Source organism: Pollachius pollachius (genome assembly GCF_949987615.1).
Source record: "Pollachius pollachius genome assembly, chromosome: 3".
NCBI classification, from domain to species: Eukaryota; Metazoa; Chordata; class Actinopteri; order Gadiformes; family Gadidae; genus Pollachius; species Pollachius pollachius.
The window spans coordinates 51,343,355-51,368,766 of NC_136936.1; the positions used below are offsets into that span (position 1 = coordinate 51,343,355).

General features: G+C 53.4%; 3 protein-coding genes across 3 annotated transcripts in view; 2 read left to right on the forward strand and 1 right to left on the reverse strand.

Moving 5' to 3' along the window:
* The first annotated feature begins 246 nt into the window (after positions 1 to 246).
* LOC307072779 (Golgi pH regulator) lies at positions 247 to 6,090 on the forward strand. Its single transcript, XM_079732258.1, has 14 exons — positions 247 to 440; positions 608 to 667; positions 845 to 948; positions 1,040 to 1,146; positions 1,911 to 2,012; positions 2,256 to 2,376; positions 2,613 to 2,693; positions 3,568 to 3,677; positions 3,898 to 3,986; positions 4,076 to 4,168; positions 4,363 to 4,458; positions 4,916 to 5,005; positions 5,102 to 5,167; positions 5,587 to 6,090. The coding sequence occupies exons 1-14, from the start codon at positions 399 to 401 to the stop codon at positions 5,791 to 5,793; spliced, it is 1,368 nt and encodes a 455-aa protein (XP_079588384.1). The 5' UTR covers positions 247 to 398; the 3' UTR covers positions 5,794 to 6,090.
* Positions 6,091 to 7,251: 1,161 nt separating this feature from the next.
* pdzk1 (PDZ domain containing 1) lies at positions 7,252 to 11,100 on the reverse strand (the record flags this gene model as incomplete). The annotated part of the gene is given in 8 exon segments (XM_079731807.1): positions 7,252 to 7,280; positions 7,756 to 7,785; positions 7,788 to 8,049; positions 8,512 to 8,763; positions 9,183 to 9,379; positions 9,619 to 9,951; positions 10,563 to 10,797; positions 10,894 to 11,100. Coding segments are annotated over 8 exon segments (1,545 nt in total).
* Positions 11,101 to 13,935: 2,835 nt separating this feature from the next.
* Positions 13,936 to 25,412, forward strand: part of cckbrb (cholecystokinin B receptor b) — a gene marked incomplete at both ends in the record, with an annotated part of 12,643 nt that continues 1,166 nt past the window's right edge. The window contains 5 exon segments of the mRNA XM_079731532.1: positions 13,936 to 14,068; positions 20,040 to 20,291; positions 21,950 to 22,211; positions 25,139 to 25,206; positions 25,209 to 25,265. Of these exon segments, the coding sequence (XP_079587658.1) occupies positions 13,936 to 14,068; positions 20,040 to 20,291; positions 21,950 to 22,211; positions 25,139 to 25,206; positions 25,209 to 25,265 (772 nt within the window).

Below are 25,412 nucleotides of genomic sequence, written 5' to 3' on the forward strand. Positions count from 1 at the left end.
AAAGTAATTTTAATTTGAGAAAGACATTGGTAACATTAATCTGGATTTATTTGGTTAGGGGCTATGCATGTGGTGCTATACAAATAATACAAATAATGTTTTAATAATTTTAATAATAAACAACGAACTTGTGTCTAGTTTCGAGGCCATTCCCAATTTTTAAACCTCGCGTCGTCGCTCCTCAAACGTCAGACGTGTGCGACGGAACCACCGACAGCGGCGCTCGTCGATGACGTGTACGCCGCCTGTCTGACGGTTCAAATGACTCCGTGAGAATGAAGGCACCGTCTCTAACAATAAACCATCACTTCACGCTGCGATTGTCCAGTTAAATAAAAATGCGCTCGGATTAAACCGATCTGAAGTTTAATCCGTTGACTCGCGTGGCGGGCTGCAGCATGTCGTTCCTCGTGGACTCCGTCATCATGTTCACCTCTCAGGTACCGCGGGAACTTTATCCACATTACCGCGACGTCCTTAAGTTATAAATGATGGTTTGAGATGTAGGACTGTCAGGAGGTCACTTCCGGGTTGAGGAAGGATTGGGGGGGGTGGTCCACGCGGACAGTTGTCTCCTTCACTCACCTGTTGCTTTATTCCCACACAGGTGCTCTTCTTTGGTTTCGGATGGCTGTTCTTTATGCGACAGCTGTTCAAAGATTACGAGGTTGGTACCCACTTACAGTCTCCATAGAAACAACAGCGCTATTGGTCAAATATCTAAACTATTAATGTCTCCTTCAGATTGTTTGTCACGATTCAATGCTCTTCTCATTCAAAGCCAACAAACCCTACCTCTATGACCCGGTCTGATGTCAGGTGATAATCTGCTCCTGCTCAACAGGTGCGGCAGTATGTGGTCCAGGTCGTCTTCTCCATCACCTTTGCCTTCTCATGCACCATGTTTGAGCTCATCATCTTTGAGATTCTTGGTGCATTAAGCAGTAGGTAAGTGTCCCCCCCCCCCCCAAGACCAAAGACCCAGAGGGTTGTTCGATCGTGACCCTGCTCTCCACACTAATGGAACACCTCTCCTCAGCTCCCGGTATTTCCACTGGAAGCTGAACTTGTACGTGATCCTGCTGGTGCTGATCTTCGTGGTGCCGTTCTACATCGGCTACTTTGTGGTCAGCAACATACGCCTGCGTGAGTTGGAGAACATAAGTGGAATCCCGGGTCCAATAGTACAGAACCTGTACCAGTCTGCGGTCACATGATAAACAAAAGACGGTGATGTGTAAATCCATCGTGGATTTGTAAACCTCGCTCTGGGATTCACAATCCTGCGCAATCCATGGTTTTCTAAATGCGTTCCCTGGGATTTGGTTCATTCGACACAGCAGTGATCCCCTGCGAACACACAACTGGTTCAGACGGACATCGTGTGCTGTAGTCTAATAGAGTCGCAGAATGACATAACTCCATCCAGAGAGTATATCACTTTGTTTTTCATGAATACGTTACATTTAGATTATGTTGGTCAAATGTCAACAAACATTTTTAACATTGTTTTGAAAATATTGTTGAATTCTTTGAAGGATGATGATATTGAAATGTTTGTTAATAAACTAATCTCTTATAATATATTAACTGATTCATGCATTAAGCCTGTGTAGGACCAGTAATAGTCGGTCTCAAACCACAGTGATAAACTCTCTGGGTGGAGTTACGTCATTCTGCGACTCCATTAGACTCTAGCACACGATGTCTGTCCGAACCAGATGTGTGATCGGCATCAACGCTTCACAGGGAATCCCTGCTGGTGTAGAACAAACCAAATCCCAGGGAACAGATTTGGAAACCGTGCACACGGATTATGAATCAGTTTTCACAGATTTACACGAGTCACGTGACCCAGAGGGGCTGGGTACAGCAGTTATCAGTAATGATACTTCTCCTTTGCCCCGCAGTGCAGAGACAGAAGCTCCTGTTCGCGTGTGTGGTGTGGTTCACCTTCATGTACTTCTTCTGGAAGCTGGGCGACCCCTTCCCTATCCTCAGCCCCAAACACGGTGAGCCCCCCCCCCATTGGGTAATGCTCAATGAATGCCCCCCGGGGAATAGTTGGGCTAGTTACTACTTGTTTAGTATTGATCATTCGTCTGACTCCTGTGATCCGTATTTTCCATAATTTTTGTCATTTTAAAACGCTCTTCGTCAAAGGAGGGTCTGTTGGGTCACTCAAACGGGGGCTCCTGATTGGCTGAGGAGGGGTTGCCATGGGTTTCCTCATCCTCTGATGCTGTGTCTCCCAGGCATCCTGTCCATCGAGCAGCTGATCAGCCGCGTGGGGGTCATCGGGGTCACCCTGATGGCCCTGCTGTCGGGGTTCGGTGCCGTCAACTGCCCCTACACCTACATGTCCTACTTCCTCAGGTAGACCAATCAGGGCCCTTCCTCTATCCTGTTGTCCTCCTGTTTACCGTCTACCGTTGTGTTGTTCAGCGGACTGACACTTCAGCACCTTCCAGCACATCAGAGCCTTTCTGTTTTCACTCATCAGCCAACCTAGGTGTTAACACTGCACTGTGTCAGTAACAAGCTGGCCTTGGTTAGGGTTCTGTCCAGTAAATAAAGCGGTGGTGATGGTTTGCTGTCAATGCTGTCTCCAGGAACGTGACAGACAGCGACATCCTGGCCCTGGAGAGGAGGCTGCTGCAGACTATGGACATGATCGTCAGCAAGAAGAAAAGGTCAGACGCCGTCTTCAGGCAGACGGAGGTTATTGTTCAATAAAACCACCCCAACAGGCTGCGGTGCGCTGACGTCTTCTGTCTGTGTATGTGTGCGTTTGTGTCTCTGTCCCTACGTACGTGTGTGTGTGTGTCCGTGCGTGTGTGTCCGTACGTTGTGCCTGTGTGTCCTTGTGTGTGTGTCCGTGCTTCCGTGTGTGTATGTGTCCGTACGTGTGTGTCCCTGCCTGTGTGTCCTTGCGTGTGTGTGTGTCCGTGTGTGCGCGTGTGTTTCTGTCCCTGTGTGTGTGTCTCTGTGTGTGTCCGTACGGTGTGCGTGTGTGTGTGTGTGCGTCCGTTCGGTGTGCGTGTGTGTCTGTGTGTCTGTGGGTGTGTGTCTCTGTGTGTGTGTGTGTGCGTCCGTTCGGTGTGCGTGTGTGTCTCTGTGTGTCTGTGGGTGTGTGTCTCTGTGTGTGTGTGCGTCCGTTCGGTGTGCGTGTGTGTCTCTGTGTGTCTGTGCGTGTGTCTCTATGTGTGTCTGTGTGCGTCCGTTCGGTGTGCGTGTGTGTCTCTATGTGTGTCTGTGCGTCCGTTCGGTGTGCGTGTGTGTCTCTAAGTGTGTCTGTGTGCGTCCGTTCGGTGTGCGTGTGTGTCTCTGTGTGTATGTGTGCGTCCGTTCGGTGTGCATGTGTGTCTCTGTGTGTCTGTGTGCATCCGTTGGGTGTACGTGTGTGTCTCTGTGTGTATGTGTGCGTCCATTCGGTGTGCGTGTGTCTCTGTGTGTCTGTGTGCGTGTGTGTCCCTGTGTGTCTGTGCATGTGTGTCTCTGTGTGTGTCTGTGCGTGTGTGTCCCTGTGTGTCTGTGCGTGTGTGTTCCTCTGTGGCCGTCCTCCAGGATGGCGATGACGCGGCGCCAGATGTACCAGCGCGGCGAGGACCACAACAAGCAGACGGGCTTCTGGGCCATGATCAAGAGCGTCACTTCCTCGCCGTCGGGCACCGAGAGTATCCTCCCTGAGCGAGACCCCCCCCCCCCCCCCCCGACTGCTCCCCACCGGCTGGCCGTCGCCTTCCATGGCTGACTCCGCCGCCGGAGTGTGAGTGGGGGGATGACTGGGTGAATGTGGGGCAGTGTAGTAAAGCACCTTGGGGGGCCGCTGGGTAGTAAGGCGCGGGGTACATGTGGGTGGTTCCCCGTGTTGCGCTCCTTGACCCCTGCTCCCAGACCTCTCCCTGGTGCAGCAGGAGGTGGACGCCCTGGAGGAGCTGAGCCGCCAGCTCTTCCTGGAGACGGTGGACCTCCAGACCACCAAGGTCAGGACCCCCCCCCCCCCCCCAACACTCTACCAGGTCTGCGTGACGAGGGTTCGCTGTATCTTAACCCAGGCCTCCCTCTTCCCCAGGAGCGCATCGAGTATTCCAAGACGTTCCAGGGGAAATACTTTAACTTCCTGGGATACTTCTTCTCCATCTACTGTGTCTGGAAAATCTTCATGGTGGGAATGACACACACACACCCACACACACACTCACACACACACACACACACACACACACACACACACACACACACACACACACACACACACACACACACACACACACACACACACACACACACACACACACACACACACACACACACAAACCCCACTGTCCTGAGATTTCCTTGTGTTTCTGTCCTGCCCAGGCCACCATCAACATCGTGTTCGACCGCGTTGGGAAGACAGACCCCGTGACGAGGGGCATCGAGATCACCGTCAACTGGCTCGGCATTCAGTTCGATGTGAGACCCCCCCCGCCCGCTCTCATTGGCTGTCTCATCAGACCCCCCCCCCCCGCCCGCTCTCATTGGCTGTCTCATCAGTCCATCCCTGTCCTGTGTCTCTTTGAGTCACCGACCACGTGTCAGATCTCATGTGAAGTTAATGATTTCCGATCCATTAAAGTCTTTATCTTCTCTCCCTGTACTTAAAACCTGTCAATGATAAGCTTCGAATGACTCCCCACTTGGTGGTTTCATAATACATATTCATATCTCACTCTGCCGACAAAGCACCTAGCAGAATGCGTAACACTTTTGTACTGCTGGAGGGACAGACGAACACATGATTAATGTTTGTGTTTTTGTTGCGTTCGTCCGGCATCTCTGTCTCTCGTCTGTCTGTCTGTCTGTCTGTCTGTCTGTCTGTCTGTCTGCCTGTCTGCCTGCCTGCCTGCCTGCCTGCCTGTCTGTCTCTCAGGTGAAGTTTTGGTCGCAGCACATCTCCTTCATCTTGGTGGGCATCATCATCGTCACCTCCATCCGAGGTCTGCTCATCACCCTGACCAAGGTGAGGCTCTCACTTCAAAAGGATCCTAGATACCTGATATAACTTGTTAAGTTGGGACCCCTCAGTGTTGTTAATGGATCATTTCTTTCCTCCTAGTTCTTCTACGCCATCTCCAGCAGCAAGTCGTCCAACGTGATCGTCCTGGTCCTGGCTCAGATCATGGTGAGCTGCTGGCCTCCTCTAGGTCTTCAGGAGCCAACTGGAGCTCAATCTACCCTTCAGCCATCGATTGGTCGACACACTTCCAGTCTTCAAGACTTATCGTGCATTACTGCAAATTGTTAATAAATCAGAGACACATTTGTTGAGGAAAATGTATTTTAATATTATTCACAATATCACCCACATTAAAAACGGGATGCACCAGGTCTGCATCGGCCCCCAGGGAGGAGAAGGTCCTTCGTCCCACGATGAGTCTGCTGGGAAAAGAGCTCGGTCAGGCCGGGCTCTGTCCAAAGGGACCGCTCAGCAGGGCGTAACACCGCTGTGTCTGTCTGTCTGCGCTGTGTGTCTGTCTGCAGGACATGTATTTTTTGGTGTAACAGTGTGTGTCTCTAACAGCGCTGTGTGTCTGTCTCCAGGGTATGTACTTCGTGTCCTCGGTGCTGCTGATGAGGATGAGCATGCCTCTGGAGTACCGCTCCATCGTGACTGAGGTCCTGGGAGAGCTGCAGTTCAACTTCTACCACCGCTGGTTCGACGTCATCTTCCTCGTCAGTGCGCTCTCCAGCATCCTCTTCCTCTACCTCGCTCACAAGCAGGCGCCCGAGAAACAGATGGTCCTCTGATGACCGCTCGCTCTCTCGCTCTCTGTCTCTGTCTCTCGCTCTCTCGCTCTCTCTCGCTCTCTCTCTCGCCCTCTCTCTCGCTCTCTCTCTCGCTCTCTCTCTCTCGCTCTTTCGGCTGAATTCAGGGATTCCTGAGTTCAACTCTTTTGTGAATCAGGGCTGATTCTCTGAGCTGATTGGTCGGCCCGTACTTCCTGAATCAGGAATGGCTGACCGCTGGACTCCTGGTGATTGGACGCTGTACGAGCGTTGGGATTGGTCAGAAGGTTTCAATGGAAGTATCGACCACAATTGTGATTGGGTATTTGGTTGTCAGTCAATCTGTTGAACTATAAATCCTTTAAATCGTGTCAGTGTGCGTGGCTTCTTTCTTTGTGAATGGTTCGTAAAGGTGCTGGAGGTCATTGGGTAGAAATGGCCGAGCCCCAGTCAGCCAATAGCGAGACAGAGACCATCCTGGTCACGTGACCTCACATGATGTTGCAGCGTGAGGTCACATGACAGGATGTATGGGTTCTGTGTCATTATGGGTCATCTTTCAGGGCGTCTCTTCTGTGATTGGTTGGGGATCGTCCTCATTGACCGGTGAAAGTGGGGGGCTGGAGGTTTGGGCGAACAGGGAGGTTTGAAACATGAGGAGACTGATTTTAAAATGAAATAAAATAGTTTATTTAAATATTCTTTGTTTTACATAGCAGGTCAGAACAACTGATTCTTTATATTAGGATATTTGATCATTAAAGTATGCAACATGTTTAATAGCTTAGGTTACTTGTGTAGGAATAGGATATTTTTAAAGATTAAAGAAGTTTCATACAACCAGTACTCCACAGCCTTTAGAAAAGTGACTCATTAGGATACAACAAGAGTCTTATTGTCATTGCTCATTAATTCTGTTGATAATCACATTTGCACGGTTAGAAGGTAGATGGTTAACAGTGAAGTCTTCTCTTTCCTCAGTCAGTGAACTTCTGAGTTCCTCAGGATGTCTTGGGCCCCTCAATATCTCGGGCCTTCAGGATGACTTGGGGCCCTCAATGTGTTTGGCCCTGAGGATGCGTTTCGGCCCTCAGGATGAGTTGGGGCCCTCAATGTTTTTGGCCCTCAGGTTGAGCTGGGGCCCTCAGGATGTGTTGGGGCCCTCAATGTCTCGGGCCCTCATGATGTGTTGGGGCCCTCAATGTGTTTGGCCCTCAGGATGAGTTTTCGTGCTCAGGATGTGTTGGGGCCCTCAATGTGTTTGGCCCTCAGGATGAGTTGGGGCCCTCAATGTATTTGGCCCTCAGGATGAGTTGGGCCCTCAATGTATTTAGCCCTCAGGATGAGTTGGGGCCCTCAATGTGTTTGGCCCTCAGGATGGGTTGGGGCCCTCAATATGTTTGCAGGCCGTTCCAGAGGAGGAGCTGAGGACCACAGAGGGTTGCTCACGGCCTTCAGAACCTCAGATCCACGCTATCCTCAGACGAGGCAGACGACACCGATGGCGTCTGCAAAAGAGCGCAAATTATAATGTCTTATTATCGTACCTTTATTCCAATTCAGTAATTAGACGAGGAGAAAGATAGTCTTTTAATTGTTTTAAATGGTGATGCCATTACGGGCATTGAAAAGCTCACCAGCTTCCGCAAAAGACTCAAGACTCACATGTTCAGAGTTCACCTGGACTCCCTAGTAAAACCTAGTACTTAGCATGGTGTAGCGTCTTACCCTAGCTATCTCTGTTGTATACGGGGAATGGGTTAACCTGGTGATGGTTAGTGCTTGGCACTTGGTTCTATGAACATCCTTACTGTACCCGCAGAGATATATTGTTGTTTCTCCTTCTGCGGACGAATGTATTTATTGTGAGTGGCTTTGGATAAATGTTGGATGGATGCCCTGAATGGTAACATGAATATAAATATAAATGGACTTTGATTGTTTTCATGTTGACTCAAAGGCTGCAGCGTGTCTCTGGCCTACCCTCTCCTGGGCGGGGGGGTCCGGGGTCCCGGGCCGGGGCTCCACCGTGGCCTGGGTCTGGCCCCGGGCGGCGGGGCCCAGTCCCAGCAGCGTGGGGGTGATGGGCGGCCCCCGTGCCCGCAGCCGGTCATAGACGCGCTGCGAGGCCACCAGCAGCTCCAGGGCGGAGCCGCTGCGCACGACGAGCTCCACCACCGCCTCGTGGGTGGAGCTCTCCACGTTGACGCCGTTCACCTCCACCACCACGTCGCCGTCCTCCAGCCCTGCGCGGTGGGCAGCCCCGCCCTGCACCACCTGGGGGGGGGGGGGGGGGGGGGGGCGTGAGAGAGGCTCCCCTCGGACCCAAACCGTCTCCAGCTACACAGGCACGCACACACACGCGCGACCAGACACACACACACACACACACACACACACACACACACACAAAAGCACGGACACGCGCAAAAGGACACACACACACACAGGCATGCACACACGGACACGCACGCACGGACGGACACACACACACACACACACATACAAGCACGGACACGCGAACGGACACACACACACACGCACGCACGGGCACGCGAACAGACACACACACGCACGCGAACACACACACACACACACAGACATGCACACACGGACACGTACGCACGGACACACACGCACACACACGGTGCCTCAGTGTCGAGGCCCCCCCCTGTCGGAGTGCGGGGGGGGGGGTACCACGCCCTAGGAGGGGGGTACCCGGCCGACGGGGGGGCGTACCTCTTCGATGTGCTGCCCACACACGCCCCGGATGCCGTTGATGTGGAAGCCGTAGCCTGCGGATGTCTTCTGCATCTTGCACAGTTTAGGCTTGAGCTCCTCCTCCTCTGGCTCCTCCTCCTCCTCTGGCTCCTCCCTGTCTCCTGCTGGTGCCGGGCGGAGGGGGGCCGGCAGGTGGATGGCGTCGGAGTAGCTGGGGGGGGACGCAGACCCCTTCATCTCCTCCCAGTAGAGCATGGGGGACACGCCGGCCTGGGGAGGGCAGGTGATCTGGTGAGCAGGACTGGTCGACTAACCAACCAACCAACGGTGGTTAGCGGCTCAGGCAGTAGAGCGGGTCGGCCGGTAACCAGAGGGTCGCCGGTTCGATCCCCGGCTCCTCCTAGCGGAGTGTGGAGGTGTCCCTGGGCGAGGCGCCTCCCCCTGACTGCTCCTGACCAGCTGGCTGTCGCCCTGGGGGGCTGACTCCGCCGTCGGTGGGAGGATGTGAGGATGAATGGGTGAATGTGAGGTGGTGTTGTTCAGCGCTCTGAGAGGCCGCTGGGTAGAGAGGCGCTGTGTTAATGCAGTCCATCTGCCCATGAGGACGGGAACTCTTTGTGTGACCAAACGTCTATACTAACTCCTTGACTGGTTTGATCCACTGGTTCCCGCTGTGGGTGGAGGCCTACCATCTTGTACATCCTGTCGGTGCCGGGGTCCACCACCAGGAGGCAGCAGGCGCCGCCCGCCCGTCGGATGAGCTCCACCGCCGCCTCGTGGGATTGGCTCTCCAGCGCCGCCCCGCCCACGGCCACCAGCCGGTCCCCGTCTCCCAGCCCCCCCCTCTGGGCCGGGCTCCCCACGTCGATGTCCTTGATGAGGTGGGCTGTGGACCAGACCCCCCCCCCCTGTCAGGACGCTAGCCACGGCTAATGGCAAGTAGCGTAGCATCACCGCGCTAACCGCTGACGTGAATCACAGGATCCACTGCTGACTGATGCTTTGAGTTAAGAAGTCCCTCTAAGAGTTGGGAACAAAATGGGTTCCGGAGTAAAGGCTTGCTATGAACGGTTTGATGCACGTGTGTGCGTGCGTGCGTGCGTGTGCGCGTGAGTATAGACCCACCTTTGGTCTTGGGGTCCTCCTTGAGCAGGAAGCCGTACCCCTCCGGTCCTTTGGTGAGGTCAACGATGCGCGGCTGCTGTGGGAGGTGCTTCACGGTGGCCAGCCCCGCCCCTACCTTCGTCTGATTGGTCAGGTAGTAGCGGTACGTGTCCTCGTCCACCAATAGGAACATGAGGGTGCCGTCCGCCGCCTTGATCCTCTGCACCACCTGCTCGTGCGTGGCCTGCTCCACGCTCGCCCCGTTCACCTCCAGCAGCCGGTCGTTCGTCCGGGCCCCCGCTCGCTCGGCCACGCCCCCCACCGACACCTGGGTCAGGAACACGCCCAGCTCGCCTGAGGAGACCAATCAGAGACCAGCGTTGACTGTAAGCGGAGCTTCAACAGAACACCATTCTGAGCTTCAGTATACGCTGTGGAAGTATTGAACGGACTGTCTCTATACCACGCTTCTCTACCCAGTGGCCACACACGCGCTTTAAAACACTGCCTCACATTCACCCGTTCATACACACATTCACACACACATTCACCCACCGACGGCGGTGTCAGCCCCTCAGGGCGACAGCCAGCTGGTCAGGAGCAGTCAGGGGGGGGCGTCTCGCTCAGGGACACCTCCACACTCCGCTAGGAGGAGCCGGGGATCGAACTAGAGACCTTCGGGTTACCAGCCGACCCGCTCTGCCTCCTGAGCCATGTGCCGCCCACTTGCATTGCATCGGCATAACATATACGATAACATAAGATGCTTTATTTGTCAGACAGGTCTGAAATTAGTTTTGCGTCCATTCACTTGCTCCATCGTGCCTTGACACACCCATGTAACATTGATTAGTCATGATGTAGGAATCATTGTGCCGAGCCCTCTCGCTCCGCCCCCACCCCTGCCCCTGATTGGCTGAGATGTGTGGTGATGAGGTCGTGCTCCAGGGCCAGTGGATCCTCACCCTGAACCGACCGCAGGGAGAAGCCGTAGCCGGCGCTGGCCTTGACCAGGTAGCAGAGCCTGGGGGTCCCCGCGGGCCGCGCCTCCGCCGCCGCCGCCGCCGCCGCCGCCGCCGCCGGTGGGCGGGGGTGCGTGACGGACAGGTCCACCCCCTGGGTCTTGGCCCGCTCGTAGGACGCGGCGTCGATCACGCTGAAGGTCACGGACACGCCCCTCTCCTTCACCAGCTCCACCACCTGCAGGGGGCGGGGACACCAAAGGTCAGGGGCCGATCTGATTGGCTGTCGTCAGGCGACCGGCGTGTGGGGTCGGCGGTCCGGGCGTCCTCTCACCCGCAGGTGGGACAGGTCGTCCACGAAGGTCCCGTTCACCCTGAGGATGCGGTCGCCGTCCCTCATGCCGGCCAGCTCCGCGGCCCCGCCCATATCCAGGCAGCGCACCAGGTGCCCCTCCTCCCCTTGCTCCACCCGCAGGAAGAACCCGAAGGTCTCCCCGGGCCGCTTGGTCAGCGCTATCACCCGCTGGACGAAACCCGACATCTTCTGCAGGAGGAGAGGGGAGACAGGACGTCAGCCGTCTGTCTGTCTGTCTGTCTGTCTGTCTGTCTGTCTCTCTCACGCTCTCTCTTTCTCTCTCTCTCTCTCTTTCTCTCTCTCTCTCTCTATCTCTGTCTCTCTCTCTCTCTCTCTTTCTCTCTCTCTCTCTATCTCTGTCTCTCTCTCTCTCTCTCTGTCTCTCTCTTTCTCTCTCTCTCTCTCCCTCTGTCTCTGTCTCTCCACTGTTGAATCAGCAGACTCTATAATCCATTCAGGGGTCGATGGTTATAAACTCAGGAACCCAAGACAGTGCTGAAGTTATCGGTAAAGGTTAACCAGTGAGCCGCCCTGCAGTGGGTTAATGGTTAACAGCAGAACCAGCCTCCTTCACCAGCTCTGAACTTTGACGCCATAACTTGTCAATAGAATGCTCCTTAACCTACGTTGTCATCTCAGAGAAAAGGTGTGTGTGTGTGTGTGTGGGCGTGTGTGTCACTATTTGTTATATCTAAAGCTCAATCTACAGAGATGATAACATGACATAATTCCTTTCTTTACGATGCAATGATTGCCGTTTAACAGCGATTTGAGACGCATCATATCAGGAGTTACTCATCTCTCACAGGGCGCTGGCCTGGCCTGTGGCAGGGATTAGAGAGATGGCCTTCAACCCGGACTACAGGGGGAGTGGGGGGGTTCAGCCTGGACTACATGGTGAGTGGGGGGGTTCAGCCTGGACTACGGGGGGGGGGGGGGCAGCCTGGACGGTCCCCGTCCTGCCGGTCGTTATCTCCACTAAGGACCCCGGTTCACCCCCTCATAACCCCTAGGGACCCCGGTTCACCCCCTCATAACCCCTAGGGACCCCGGTTCACCCCCTCATAACCCCTAGGGACCCCGGTTCACCCCCTCATAACCCCTGCCAAGCTGGTCAGACTGGGGTCAGCCTCGTGGTCTCCTACCGAGGTGATCAGATGGAACCACTCTATTCTCTCACGATGCTCCGAGGGCAGTGTTGTGGCGTTGTCAAGGAAACGTCGGGTGGAGCGGTGTAGTTGATCGTGTTGTTGGTGTGTTGTTCGCAGCCTATCGATTCAGAGGTGTGAGCAATCATACACACCGTGGAACGGTTTGGACAGAGTCGGAATCAGGTGTTCTGAGGTACAGACACTGAGGTACAAACATGAGAACATACAATAAGTATGTATTCTAAGTTATTTATGTAGTTTCCTGCTCTGACATGGATAATGGTACACTAAAGCCCTAACGATATTTACTAGAGATCTAGAATCTAAACTGTCATTATATTCAGATATTAAAATACCAATTTAAAGGCACAAACATGCCATCTCAGGACAGTTGGATTTCGAATGTAATCGTGAATGAAAACACAAATGTTGCTAATAATAAAACAATCAACTGAACACACAATGACTTCCCAGAGGGCTCACCTGCTCTTGTCTGCTCGGCTCGCTGTCCAGTCGCAAAGACGCTCACCTGTCAATGGATCACCTGTTACAACCCCACCTCCCCCCCCCCCTCTCTCTCTGTCTCTCTCTCTCTCTCTCTCTCTCTCTCTCTCTCTCTCTCTCTCTCTCTCTCTCTCCCCCTCTCTCTCTCTCTCTCTCTCTCTCCCCCCCCTCTCTCTCTCTCTCTCTCTCTCTCTCAGGACTTTGACGGGACAAAGGTGGTCCTAACGGCTGAGTTACTCAGCTGGGGGAGTGAGGCTGATGTCATAACGTCAGCTGGTGGCAGTGAGGACACCTCACCCTGAGCCATGGACTCATGTGTTCACACGTCTCACCCTGAGCCATGGGCTCATGTGTTCACACGTCTCACCCTGAGCCATGGACTCATGTGTTCACACGTCTCACCCTGAACCATGCACTCAGGTGTTCACACATCTCACAGGTGACCTCAGGGGGGCTGATTCACATTCCGGGTTAAATGACCGGTAAAGAATTCCCCCTTCTCCCCCCTCCTCCCTGTTATTTTCTCTGTGTTCTGATTCGCTTCCTCACAGCCTTGTTTGCGGGGGTAATGGACCAGACGGCCTGCAATTGGAGCAAGAGAGACAGTAATGTTGTCTCTCTCCAGGTTTGATGGCTTTAGTCTCTCTGTCTCAGGGAGAGGCGCTGTGCGTCAATAACATCGTCGTTGCCACGCGCAGAGCTCGGATATACCGACAAGGCGCTTTAAACCACAAGACACATCAAGCCAAGGTTCTGACACATACACATGACCAAACAAGGGATAGGCTGTCACTCAAGCCTGAGCGTGAGTGTAAACTATAGGATAAGATGAAACACCTTAAAAGGTCATCCAGCATTACCGTCCACCGCCACCCTGGGGCGCTGTGGTGGTGCGTAAACACCGGGGCGAATTAAAGAGGATTGGACTTTATTCTTATTATTGTAAATCCCTTCCACCACAGACCGTATGAATCCTCAACTAGCCTGATCTCAACCCCCCCTTATCCCCCAACTCGATGAATCATCATCGTCATCCTCATCATCCCCCCACCCCCCACCCCCACATCATCACCCCCTAACAACTTTTATCCGCGCGCTCAGTCAATGCGGCACAGCGCTCACACGCGCCACGGCATCCATGCTGGTTGCGCTCATAGCGCGGGAATGTTATGGACCTCAGTCATGAGAAACCAGGAGTCTGACTGAGGACCACCGAGCGGTGATCGGATCGCAGAACAGATCCTCTCCATGCGTCCTCTGTCTCCATGAACCGCCGTGATGGACTCTGCACGCGCTGCCCTCCTCCTCCGCTGCCCCAACGCCGCGCGCCTCAGCAGGAGACACTAGGAGCCTCCTGAAGAACCTTATGAACCAAGACATGGAGAACTACGGGCTGAACGACACGGCGTGTGCAGGAGACCCGGTCCTCGGAGTCCTGGACTCGACCAACGGCACCTGTGGGAACAGGTCCGGCGTCTCCCCCCCGCAGCGGCAGAGAGGTGAGCGGGAGATAAGCTCGGATCACCATGATCATTAACAGAACTCCAACTACTCAGCCAGACAGATGTTACAAACTCTGCTAAATTTGCTCACTTTTGCGTCAATATCGCAGCAGGACGCAGACACGGTCATTTCTGTTCGCTGTCCAAATATCCTAACGTTTGGTATAAAATGGTATCGGTTTTAAATGGTATGTGGATCAGGATAACTGAAGCAGTCAGTTATTACGATACCACAAGTCCTCTTGTGGTATTTTTTTAGAGGTAGTAAAAAGATTGCGTCAATGTCACCGGAGAAATGCGTGTTGAAATACATGATGAAACAATGCATCGAGACGTTCGGCTCCATAATTATATATATATCCCGCCCCCCAACACCTGCTGCTCCTCAGTCAGTCAGTATAAAGTTAATGGTGTTTACTCTGGTTTTAATGTTGCTTCTATTTCCATATTGTGTGGTGTGTGTGTGTGTGTGTGTGTATGTGAGAATGAGAGTGTGTGCCAATCCATGTGTTTGTTTGCCTGTGTGTGCATATGTGTGTGTGTGTGTGTGTGTGTGTGTGTGCGAGTGCATGCTAACACACATATTTATGATTTATTCGCTAATTAAAGAAAAGAGAGGTTCACTTTTTATTTGTTCTGCAAATTCATTAATTATAGTATAATGTGCTTCACCATTCATGAGCACGATCTGTGGATGATCTTCTAGCCCTGGGACTTCAGTGCATCTGTAGGCGAATCATATCAGCAGCCGAGCAGTGACTCCAACAACCAATCAGGGCCTTCCGCTCATATCGCTGCTCCCTCTGCTCTGATCCATTTGACCGGCTCTCACTGCCTTACTGATCACTGCAGCCAGCTCTGGGGTACTAGTGAAGCATGCACACATGCACACGTACAGGTGTACACACACACATATACACACACATACACACACACACACACAAACACATATACACACACACACAAACACAGAAGGAAAAAGAGAAAGATCTTTGGGAACTCGGGCGGTGATGATACAATGGAACCCGCCATTTTCTCTCTCTCTCTGTTCCCTCCTCATCCATTCTCCTCTATGTCTCTCGCAGAGCTCCCCCCTCCCCTGTGATGGTGTTGGGGGGGGGGGGGGGGGGGGAATGGACCGTGCCGACGGAGGTGCGTAGTGATGTAGTGATCAGGGTTATTGATCGGACCCCCCCCCCACTGCACGGGCGGGGACTGCTGAGCGGCCATTTAGTGATCGATGAAGACCTCCTCTTTGAGGAGGAGGAGGAGTTCTGCTGTCGGCTCCTCTCTGGATCTGGAAGTCGGGGGGAGGGGGTGAGGGTCTCTGGTCTCCCCCCTCCTCACCTCTCCTCCCCACCCTCCCAGACGTGAAGTCAGACGGGAAGTCAGACGAGATGTCAGAAGTTATGTCAGACGTGATGTCAGACGTGATGTCAGACGTGATGTCAGACGTGATGTCAGACGTGATGTTATTTTGCATTTTGGAAGTCCTGTTTCGGGCTTGTACCCTAACAATTTTACGAGAGATGTGGTTTGAGGGGCTTCATTCAAAAGATAGTGGTTTCCCTCTCTCTCTCTCTCTCTCTCTCTCTCCCTCTCTCCCTCTCTCTCTCTCTCTCTCTCTCTCCCTCTCCCTCTCTCTCTCTCTCTCTCCCTCTCTCTCCCTCTCTCCCTCTCTCCCTCTCTCCCTCTCTCTCTCTCGCTCTCCCTCTCTCCCTCTCTCCCTCTCTCCCTCTCGCTCTCTCTCTCCCTCCCTCTCTCTCCCTCTCCCTCTCTCTCTCTCCCTCTCTCCCTCTCTCCCTCTCTCTCTCTCTCTCTCTCTCTCCCTCCCTCTCTCCCTCTCTCCCTCTCTCTCTCTCTCTCCCCCTCTCCCTCTCACCCTCTCTCTCCTCTCACCCTATTAGTAGGCCCGGGGAGCTCAGCCCGTTCTGACATTTCCAGTGTTGGATTATCCAGTAGCGCTGACATTTACCAATATCTTAGATGGACACGACCGGGGCATTCCTCGTTGGCCGAGTAAACAGACATCCACACAGAAAACAGATTGAGTCTATGTGTACGAGTGTATATGTGTGTGTGTGTGTGTGTGTGCGTGCGAGCAAGAGAAAGCGAGTCAATAAGTATTCAGATATGCGTCCGAAGAAAAACTGATGAAAACTAAAAAATTCATGAGTATTTCACCGCAATCCGTGCCTCACAGCCCGCGGTAAAATGAGAATTACGGCAATTCATTAAACGTGTACACATTACACTTCTCCCAGTGTTATAATACAGAGTTACAAAGTTATCATTCATTTTCATACGTGTTTGACAGTAATTCACTGGTAAGTTAATAATGATGGTGGTGAGCTCGGCCATTAACTTGATTTAGGATGGTTTACAGGATGTGGACTGCCTGGATTTGTGTGTGTTTCCGGGCCGCCGTCCTCAGGTATGTGCGTGGCAGCCTGTTTACCCCGGGGCTAAACAACGCTCTATCATGTCCCACTACAGGACGCCTCCTCTCTTGGTGGCATGTCGTTAACCGTCTGGAACCCAGCACATGTGGAGAGGGAAGAGACACAGGGCCAGGCCGTTACAGGGTCTGACCGCGATTCAAAGTATCACAGGAAAATCACAGAAGACTGATCAAATGAGATAAGCTAAAACACAGAACATCCAATTAAACCCAATAAAATCATGAACCGCACCTTAATGAACGAATCAATTGAAAAATCAGGAAAACCACAAGTAAGAATAAGAGAGTAGAAGACAATCCTCAGTAATAAGTTGGGAGAAACGCTCCTTAGCTCCACTGATCCACGCTGTGCAGGGCGACTCCAGCAGAACGATGCCTGACGAGGGAGTTCCCGGCCGGGGTCTGTATGAAGGACACTGCCCCGTTATTGTAAAGCTGATCATTAAGGAGATTGCTCCGCTCTATTCAACTCTAGAGAGAAGATGATGTTCAATCCTGAATGATCCACTGAACACACTCTGGCAGAGACAGTCGTTAGACGTCAGGGCCGCAGAGTCGCTCACCAGCTCCCACGAAAGACTCAACACTGACCTATTCAGGGTTCACCTGGACTCTGAAAAGGCTCCCCCCCCCCCCCCCCCACACACACACACACACACACACACACACACCCTCTTACGCACTTATTGTATGTTGTACGTCCTTGCACTTAAAAGTAGTACTTAGCTACCTAGCTATCTTTGTTGGAATGGATTAACCTAGGGATAGTTAGTGCTTGGCACTTTCTATAAAATCCTTACTATACCGACAGTGATATATTGTTGTTTCTCTTTCTTATGACTAATGTACTTATTTTATTTAGCTTTGGATAAAAGCGTCTGCTAAATGCCCTGAATGTCAATGTAGTTCACCGCCCATCCAGTGAGTACACTCTGGTAGATGCTTTTTGAACTGGCCAAGTCAATTGTCTGATTAGAATTTAGCGAGTGGAACATCTTGTTCTGTTTTTCCTTCAGGTTTAATGTTTTAACAACACGTGCGCGTACTCACATGCACGCCCACAGACACAAACTGCAGTGGAAATATCTCCATCCATCCTACCTAGTTGTGCAGGAGCTTTTAACTGTGCTGTGATAAAATAAAGAATCCCTGATGTTAAATGAACTGACTGCACCTCATTCACCCTCCTATCCACTTATCGCTCATCAGGATAGACGGCAGAATTGTGTGTGTGTGTGTGGGTGTGTGTGTGTGTGGGTGTGGGTGTGTGTGTGGGTGAGCGAGTGAGAGTGGCCCATCGATCAACTTGCTGACCTACCTATGACCTCAGTTAAAGCCAATGATGTGGAAAAGCTCTCGATGCTGAACCACTCAACCGTTTAAAGGCTGATGTTTACAGATGTTTTACATCTGGTGAGGGACACACCAGCTCACTGTCACAACCTCTGATTCAGGAGCAGGGAGGAGGAGCAGAGAGGAGGAGAAGGGAGGAGCAGGGAGGTGGAGCAGAGAGGTGGAGCAGAGAGGTAGAGCAGGGAGGAGGAGCAGAGAGGAGCAGGGAGGTGGAGCAGAGAGGTGGAGCAGAGAGGTAGAGCAGGGAGGAGGAGCAGAGAGGAGCAGGGAGGAGGATTAGGGAGGTGGAGCAGGGAGGTGGAGCAGGGAGGAGGAGCAGGGAGGAGCAGGGAGGTGGAGCAGGGAGGAGGAGCAGGGAGGAGGTGCAGGGAGGTGGAGCAGAGAGGAACAGGGAGGTGGAGCAGGGAGGAGGGGCAGGGAGGTGGAGCAGAGAGGTGCAGGGAGGAGGAGCAGAGAGGTGCAGGGAGGTGGAGCAGGGAGGAGGGGCAGGGAGGTGGAGCAGGGAGGAGCAGGGAGGTGGAGCAGAGAGGTGGAGCAGAGAGGAGCAGGTATAGCAGGTGGGGTTGTGATCTCTCCCAGGATGCCTCCCAGCAGGCTGCAGTCAGAGGGACTGAACGTCGTGGACGTTCTTTAGTGGAGGGCAGTTGAACGCACAGCCCTGGTGTCCTCTCCGTCTCCAGGCAGGAGATCTGCCGGGCCTGGTGTGGGTGCTATCACCGGCCCCCCCGGACCCCCTGCCGGGCTCAGCTTGCTGGTCTCAGGGTCCCAGCGGGGGGGCTCAGGGGCTTCTTGGAGACAGGTGAGGAGCGCTGCTCCCTAGCTGACGTCCTGGTAATGATGTGAGGACCAGGTTCTGCTTGCAGTGTGTTGGAATGGAGCCACAGTCACCTGCCTCTGGCGGACGGCCATTGAAATCCATTAAAGCTACCACAATTTATCTTCGATTTTGTGACAGCCCAATACACACACTATCATAGACAACAAACGCTATGACACAAACAAACACACACACTTTCTTTCTCTCCCGCTCTCGCTCTCTCTCTCTCTCTCTCTCTCTCTCTCTCCCACACAAGCATGGTTTTATTGCGTAGTGGGCTCTGCTGTCTTGAGGCCAACTGGATCAATACAGGTTGCGATTGATTAGTATGTAAAGAACTACTAATCCAGTCTCCAACAAGAGGTTTAACAGCAGGTAATTCATCCAATCAGTGCTCTTCACCCCAGTTAAATCGACGTAGATATGGCAGCTTGGAGCGTTAGATCTTCACGCTGCTTATGTTTTGCTCAGTGTGTAGCAAAACGTTTTCGTCACCGTGTACATATGTACACATACTGCCTACAGTCAAACGAAATCAAACCCCATCACAGGTTCCTCATTGGTTGGAATGTTAAGCCCGCCCACTCAGACCGCTGCTGAAGCGTTTCATTGGTTATCATGATGTGAGAAGCTGAAATGCCGTTCTGCGCCGCCTTCGTCTCTCAAAGGGCTCTCTGAGAGACTGACGGCTGAACTCACAGCCCTCTGTCTCAATCAATAGCTCTGCAGATAACCGGTGAATCACAGGGAGATTCCACAGGACCCCCCCCCCCCCCCCCCGTCTTTATAAGGTGCGGCTGAAGACAGCCACCGGGGGTCACCGGATAAATCCTGCTGACAGATACGAGGCGAGGCCCTCATTACGGGGGACACCTCATCAGTCAGTGTGTCGGCTCTGCTCCTTAATTACTTCCTGTTAATGCCCCCTCTTCTTCACCTCCTCCTCCCGTCCCTCCTTCTCCCTCTCTCTCTCCTCCTCGTCTTCACCTCCTCCTCCCGTCCCTCCTCCCTCTCTCTCTCCTCCTCGTCTTCACCTCCTCCTCCTGACCCTCCCTCTCCCTCCCTCCCTCTCCCTCTCCTCCACGTCCTCCCCTCCTCTCTCCTCCTCCCCTCCCTCCCTCTCCCTCTCTTTCTCTCCTCCTCCCCTTCTCCCCTCCCTCCCTCTCCCTCTCCTCCTCGTCTTCCCCTCCCTCTCCCTCTCTCTCTCCTCCTCGTCCTCTCCTCCTCCCCTCCCTCCCTCTCCCTCTCTCTCTCTCCTCCTCCCCTCCTCCCCTCCCTCCCTCTCCCTCTCTCTCTCCTCCTCCCTTCTCCTCCCCCCCCCCACCCCCTCCCCCCAGGCGAGGACCACACCCTCCGCATCCTGCTGTACTCGCTGATCTTCCTGCTGAGCGTCCTGGGGAACCTGCTGATCATCGTGGTGCTGGCGGTGAACAAGCGCATGCGGACGGTCACCAACACCTTCCTGCTGTCGCTGGCGCTCAGCGACCTGATGATGGCGCTGTTCTGCATGCCCTTCAACCTCATCCCCAGCCTGCTTAAGGACTTCATCTTCGGAGCCGCCATGTGCAAGATCGTGGCCTACCTCATGGGTGAGTCAGAGAGGGTGAAAGGGTGAGTCAGAGAGGGTGAGAGGGTGAGCCAGAGAGGGTGAGTCAGAGAGGGTGAGTCAGAGAGGGTGAGTCAGAGAGGGTGAGAGGGTGAGTCAGAGAGGGTGCGTTCTGAGAGGGTGAGAGGGTGAGTCAGAGAAGGTGAGAGGGTGAGTCAGAGAGGGTAAGAGGGTGAGTCAGAGAGGGTGCGTTCTGAGAGGGTGAGTCAGAGAAGGTGAGAGGGTGAGTCAGAGAGGGTAAGAGGGTGAGTCAGAGAGGGTGCGTTCTGAGAGGGTGAGTCAGAGAAGGTGAGAGGGTGAGTCAGAGAGGGTAAGAGGGTGAGTCAGAGAGGGTGCGTTCTGAGAGGGTGAGAGGGTGAGTCAGAGAAGGTGAGAGGGTGAGTCAGAGAGGGTGAGGGGTGAGTCAGAGAGGGTCCGTTCTGAGAGGGTGAGAGGGTGAGAGAGCCTGACCACAGCGATGGCCCGTATCACAGCAGGCCTACAGGGGGAACGAGGCGGTGCAGTTAACAAGGTGTCTGGGAGGCGGGGGGGCGTGGCCTGGGGGGAGGGGTACGTTAGGATGCTCCGGTGATGAGGCTGGCAGACCACGGCTCATCGGGCGGGGCTGCTCTACAGCGCCCCTGGAGGCTCGGCAGCACGCTGCAGCAGAGAGCCCTGTGGGTTGGACTCTCATCCTCTCTCTCTCTCTCTCTGTTCCCTCTCTCCCTCTCTCTCCCTCCCTCTCTCTCTCTGTTCCCTCTCTCTCTCTCTCTCTCTGTTCCCTCTCTCCCTCTCTCTCTCTCCCTCTCTCTCTCTCTTTATATATTTCTATCACTCTTCTCTCTCTCTCACTCTGTCTCTCTCTCTCTGTGTCTACAAGAAAAACCTCCACACATACTAGTCCCAACCCTGAACCATTGCTTGCCTTCCTACGCATACACACATACCAGCAGACAGAAACATACACTCACACACACACCTATTTCAATATTGTCCCTCACGCAGTACTCTCCCTGAGGCGTGCTCTCTCTCCCTCTCTCCATCTCTCTCTCTCTCTCTCTCTCTCTCTCTCTCTCTCTCTCTCTCTCATCCCCCCTCTCTCTCTCTCTCTCCATCTCTCCTCTCTCTCTCTCTCTCTCTCTCTCTCTCTCATCCCCTCTCTCTCTCTCTCTCTCTCTCTCTCTCTCCCTCTCTCCATCTCTCCTCTCTCTCTCTCTCTCATTCTCTCTCCCTCTCTCCATCTCTCTCTCTCTCTTTCTCTCTCCCTCTCTCTCTCTCATCCCCTCTCTCTCTCTCTCTCTCTCTCTCTCTCTCTCTCTCTCTATCTCTCTCATCCCCTCTCTCTCTCTCTCTCTCTCTCTCTCACTCTCTTAATTTCCCCTGTCTGGAGCTTGTCAGCGTGGAGGTGTTGGATCGTGGGCCGCTCTGATTTCCTCCCGCCGGCCGCTGATATCCATCTGCTCTCCACCGCTCACATTCATATCTCCACTCGACTCCCCCCTCGTCTCCCCCCTCTCCCTCCCTCGTCTCCCCCGCCACACGAGGCAGCCAACGAGAGATCAGATACGAGGTTGACATCCGGCCCGACGCCTCACGGGCCTCCACTGCTCCAGACATCCAATAATAAGCGGGCGGTGGCGGTGTTCCCTCTCTTCCTCCCAGGCACCTCCGTCAGCATCTCCACCTTCAGCCTGGTCGCCATAGCGATCGAGCGCTACAGCGCCATCTGCAACCCGCTGAAGTCGCGGGTGTGGCAGACACGCTCGCACGCCTACCGCGTCATCGCCGCCACCTGGCTGCTGGCCTTCGTCGTCATGACGCCCTACCCCATCATCAGCCACCTGGACACCTTCAGGACCCCCGGCAACGCCACCGGCCACCAGTGCCGCCACAAGTGGCCCCACGCCACGGCGGAGCAGACCTGGTGAGTGGTGCCCCCTCCCTGCTCCCCCCAGAGATGGTTAGTTTAGGGGTTAGGTTAGAGGTGGTTAGTTTAGGTGTTGGATTAGAGTAGTTAGTTTGGTATTAGGTTGGCTAAGATTAAGTGTTTAAGTTGAGATAATAGTTTACAGATGGTTAGTTGTATGGTTAGGCCTGAGTTCTAGATGGTTATGGTGGGTTAGCAACGTGTCTGGACCCATGGGTTAGGGTTAGGGACGGCCTCAGATCCGTTCTGTGGTTCCCCCCCAGGGAGTGGTGGTGGAAGCAGACGTCAGCCTGGTGGTTTTAGTTTGTTGTTGTCGTTGAATCAGTTCTGTTGTGGGGGATTTCACCGTATTAAGGTATTTGAACGGAACGGAGGTGAAATGAGATATTTCATTACGAGACTGATTGCCTAGCGATGGAGAGAGACAGGGTTGCCAGGGTGACTGTTGCTACATGGATGAAGAATAAAAAACAGTTCAGGTTGGGAATTAGTTTGAACTTTAGTCGCTTACGACCACAATGATAGTAAAGCAGCTTGTACGTTCAACGGACAAAGCCTTTCGCTGTAAATCACACACTTTCTTTCTGGACTAAAGGGCGGTTTCTCTTTCCCTTAAGTCATTTTGCGCCGACCTGCTTTTGATGTTTCCCTCAACCTCTTACTGTCAATCAGGACTTAGATAATTTTAGGTCAATTTTAGGGTAATGTGCTGCTTCATTTAATTTGTCGTCACATTCACACACACACACACACACACACACACACACACACACACACACACACACACACACACACACACACACACACACACCATCTGCTCCTGTATGCATCACAGAGCAGAATCTCCTGATGTGACGCAGGCCTGTCAGTTTTGGCCCGTCTCTGGATCCACACTGCTGGGTTTGTCGCAGAACACACTGCAACACGCACAATCAACCGCTTTAAACATATTTTTATTCTTTTTGCTGAAACACGGTTGAACACACATCTGCTGCCATCGCAGCCTTTAAGCCCAACGCACTTCAGAGAGCCGCCGACTCTGAGAGAGTGAGCCGGGGCCCTCGTCCCTGATTGGATCTCGTGGGTGACGCCGTGGGCTGCGCTGAGCGGCCTCTCCCTGAGGATCGTCCTGACAGAGAGACGGACGTCAACACCAAGCCTTTGGCTGCACCCGGCCCTCATGGAGTGCTCCTTCTCCATCCGGGTGGAGAACTAGGGGCTAGTTCTCCATCCCTGGTGGAGCTCCATGGTTCTCCACCCTCATGGAGCGCTGTAGCTCTCCTCGGGAGGACGGGTGCTCCCAGGCGTTGTGTGGGTGCTCTCATCGTTTCCTGGGACATCAGGGGAGGAGGAAGGTCCCGGGGTCCCCGCTCTAGATGGTTTATTATGGCTTCTGCTGGCTCACAGCTCCTAGTGTTGGTCTGATGTGAGAGAGGATTCACTACGGTGTTGGTCTGATGTGAGAGAGGATTCACTACGGTGTTGGTCTGATGTGAGAGAGGATTCACTACGGTGTTGGTCTGATGTGAGAGAGGATTCACTACGGTGTTGGTCTGATGTGAGAGAGGATTCACTACGGTGTTGGTCTGATGTGAGAGAGGATTCACTACGGTGTTGGTCTGATGTGAGAGAGGATTCACTACGGTGTTGGTCTGATGTGAGAGAGGATTCACTACGGTGTTGGTCTGATGTGAGAGAGGATTCACTACGGTGTTGGTCTGATGTGAGAGAGGATTCACTACGGTGTTGGTCTGATGTGAGAGAGGATTCACTACGGTGTTGGTCTGATGTGAGAGAGGATTCACTACGGTGTTGGTCTGATGTGAGAGAGGATTCACTACGGTGTTGGTCTGATGTGAGAGAGGATTCACTACGGTGTTGGTCTGATGTGAGAGAGGATTCACTACGGTGTTGGTCTGATGTGAGAGAGGATTCACTACGGTGTTGGTCTGATGTGAGAGAGGATTCACTACGGTGTTGGTCTGATGTGAGAGAGGATTCACTACGGTGTTGGTCTGATGTGAGAGAGGATTCACTACGGTGTTGGTCTGATGTGAGAGAGGATTCACTACGGTGTTGGTCTGATGTGAGAGAGGATTCACTACGGTGTTGGTCTGATGTGAGAGAGGATTCACTACGGTGTTGGTCTGATGTGAGAGAGGATTCACTACGGTGTTGGTCTGATGTGAGAGAGGATTCACTACGGTGTTGGTCTGATGTGAGAGAGGATTCACTACGGTGTTGGTCTGATGTGAGAGAGGATTCACTACGGTGTTGGTCTGATGTGAGAGAGGATTCACTACGGTGTTAGGTCTGATGTGAGAGAGGATTCACTACGGTGTTGTCTGATGTGAGAGAGGATTCACTACGGGTTGGTCCTGATGTGAGAGAGGATTCACTACGGTGTTGGTCTGATGTGAGAGAGGATTCACTACGGTGTTGGTCTGATGTGTGAGAGAGGATTCACTACGGTGTTGGTCTGATGTGTGAGAGAGGATTCGACCTACGGTGTTGGTCTGATGTGAGAGAGGATTCACTACGGTGTTGGTCTGATGTGTGAGAGAGGATTCACTACGGTGTTGGTCTGATGTGTGAGAGAGGATTCACTACGGTGTTGGTCCGGTGTTGGAGAGAGGATGCCCTACGGTGTTGGTCTGATGGTACGAGGATGCCCTACGGTGTTGGTCTGATGTGAGAGAGGATTCACTACGGTGTTTGTCTGATGTTGGAGAGAGGATGCCCTACGGTGTTTGTCTGATGTTGGAGAGAGAATGTATTTCTGTGTTTGTCTGATGTTGGAGAGAGAATGTATTTCTGTGTTTGCGCCAGTTTGTCTTCCATGTGGGAGTTTCTATTTTCTTGTGTGTGTTTGTCCTACGCGCTAACCCTCTGTATCGACCCCCCGCTCCTCCTGTGGGTCCCAGGTGCGTCCTGCTGCTGCTGATGCTGTTTGTGGTTCCGGGGCTGGTGATGATCGTGGCCTACGGCCTCATCTCCGGGAGCTGTACCGCGGCATCCAGCTAGAGATGGGCCAAAAGAGAGAGTCCACCGGTGAGCCAAGAACGCCTGTCGGAACACCACCTGCACCGCAGGAGAGCAGCAGGTGTAGCGGCTGGCCTGAGTGGGTGGAGGAGCTGGTGTAGACAGATTGAGTGGGTGGAGGAGCTGGTGTAGACAGATTGAGTGGTGGAGGAGCTG

Coding starts and splice junctions, on each gene's coding strand:
- LOC307072779 (XM_079732258.1), top strand. CDS start 399: ATGTCGTTCCTCGTGGACTCCGTCATCATGTTCACCTCTCAG. Junction 441..607: donor TCATCATGTTCACCTCTCAG/GTACCGCGGGAA, acceptor ATTCCCACACAG/GTGCTCTTCTTTGGTTTCGG. Junction 5,168..5,586: donor TGGTCCTGGCTCAGATCATG/GTGAGCTGCTGG, acceptor GTCTGTCTCCAG/GGTATGTACTTCGTGTCCTC.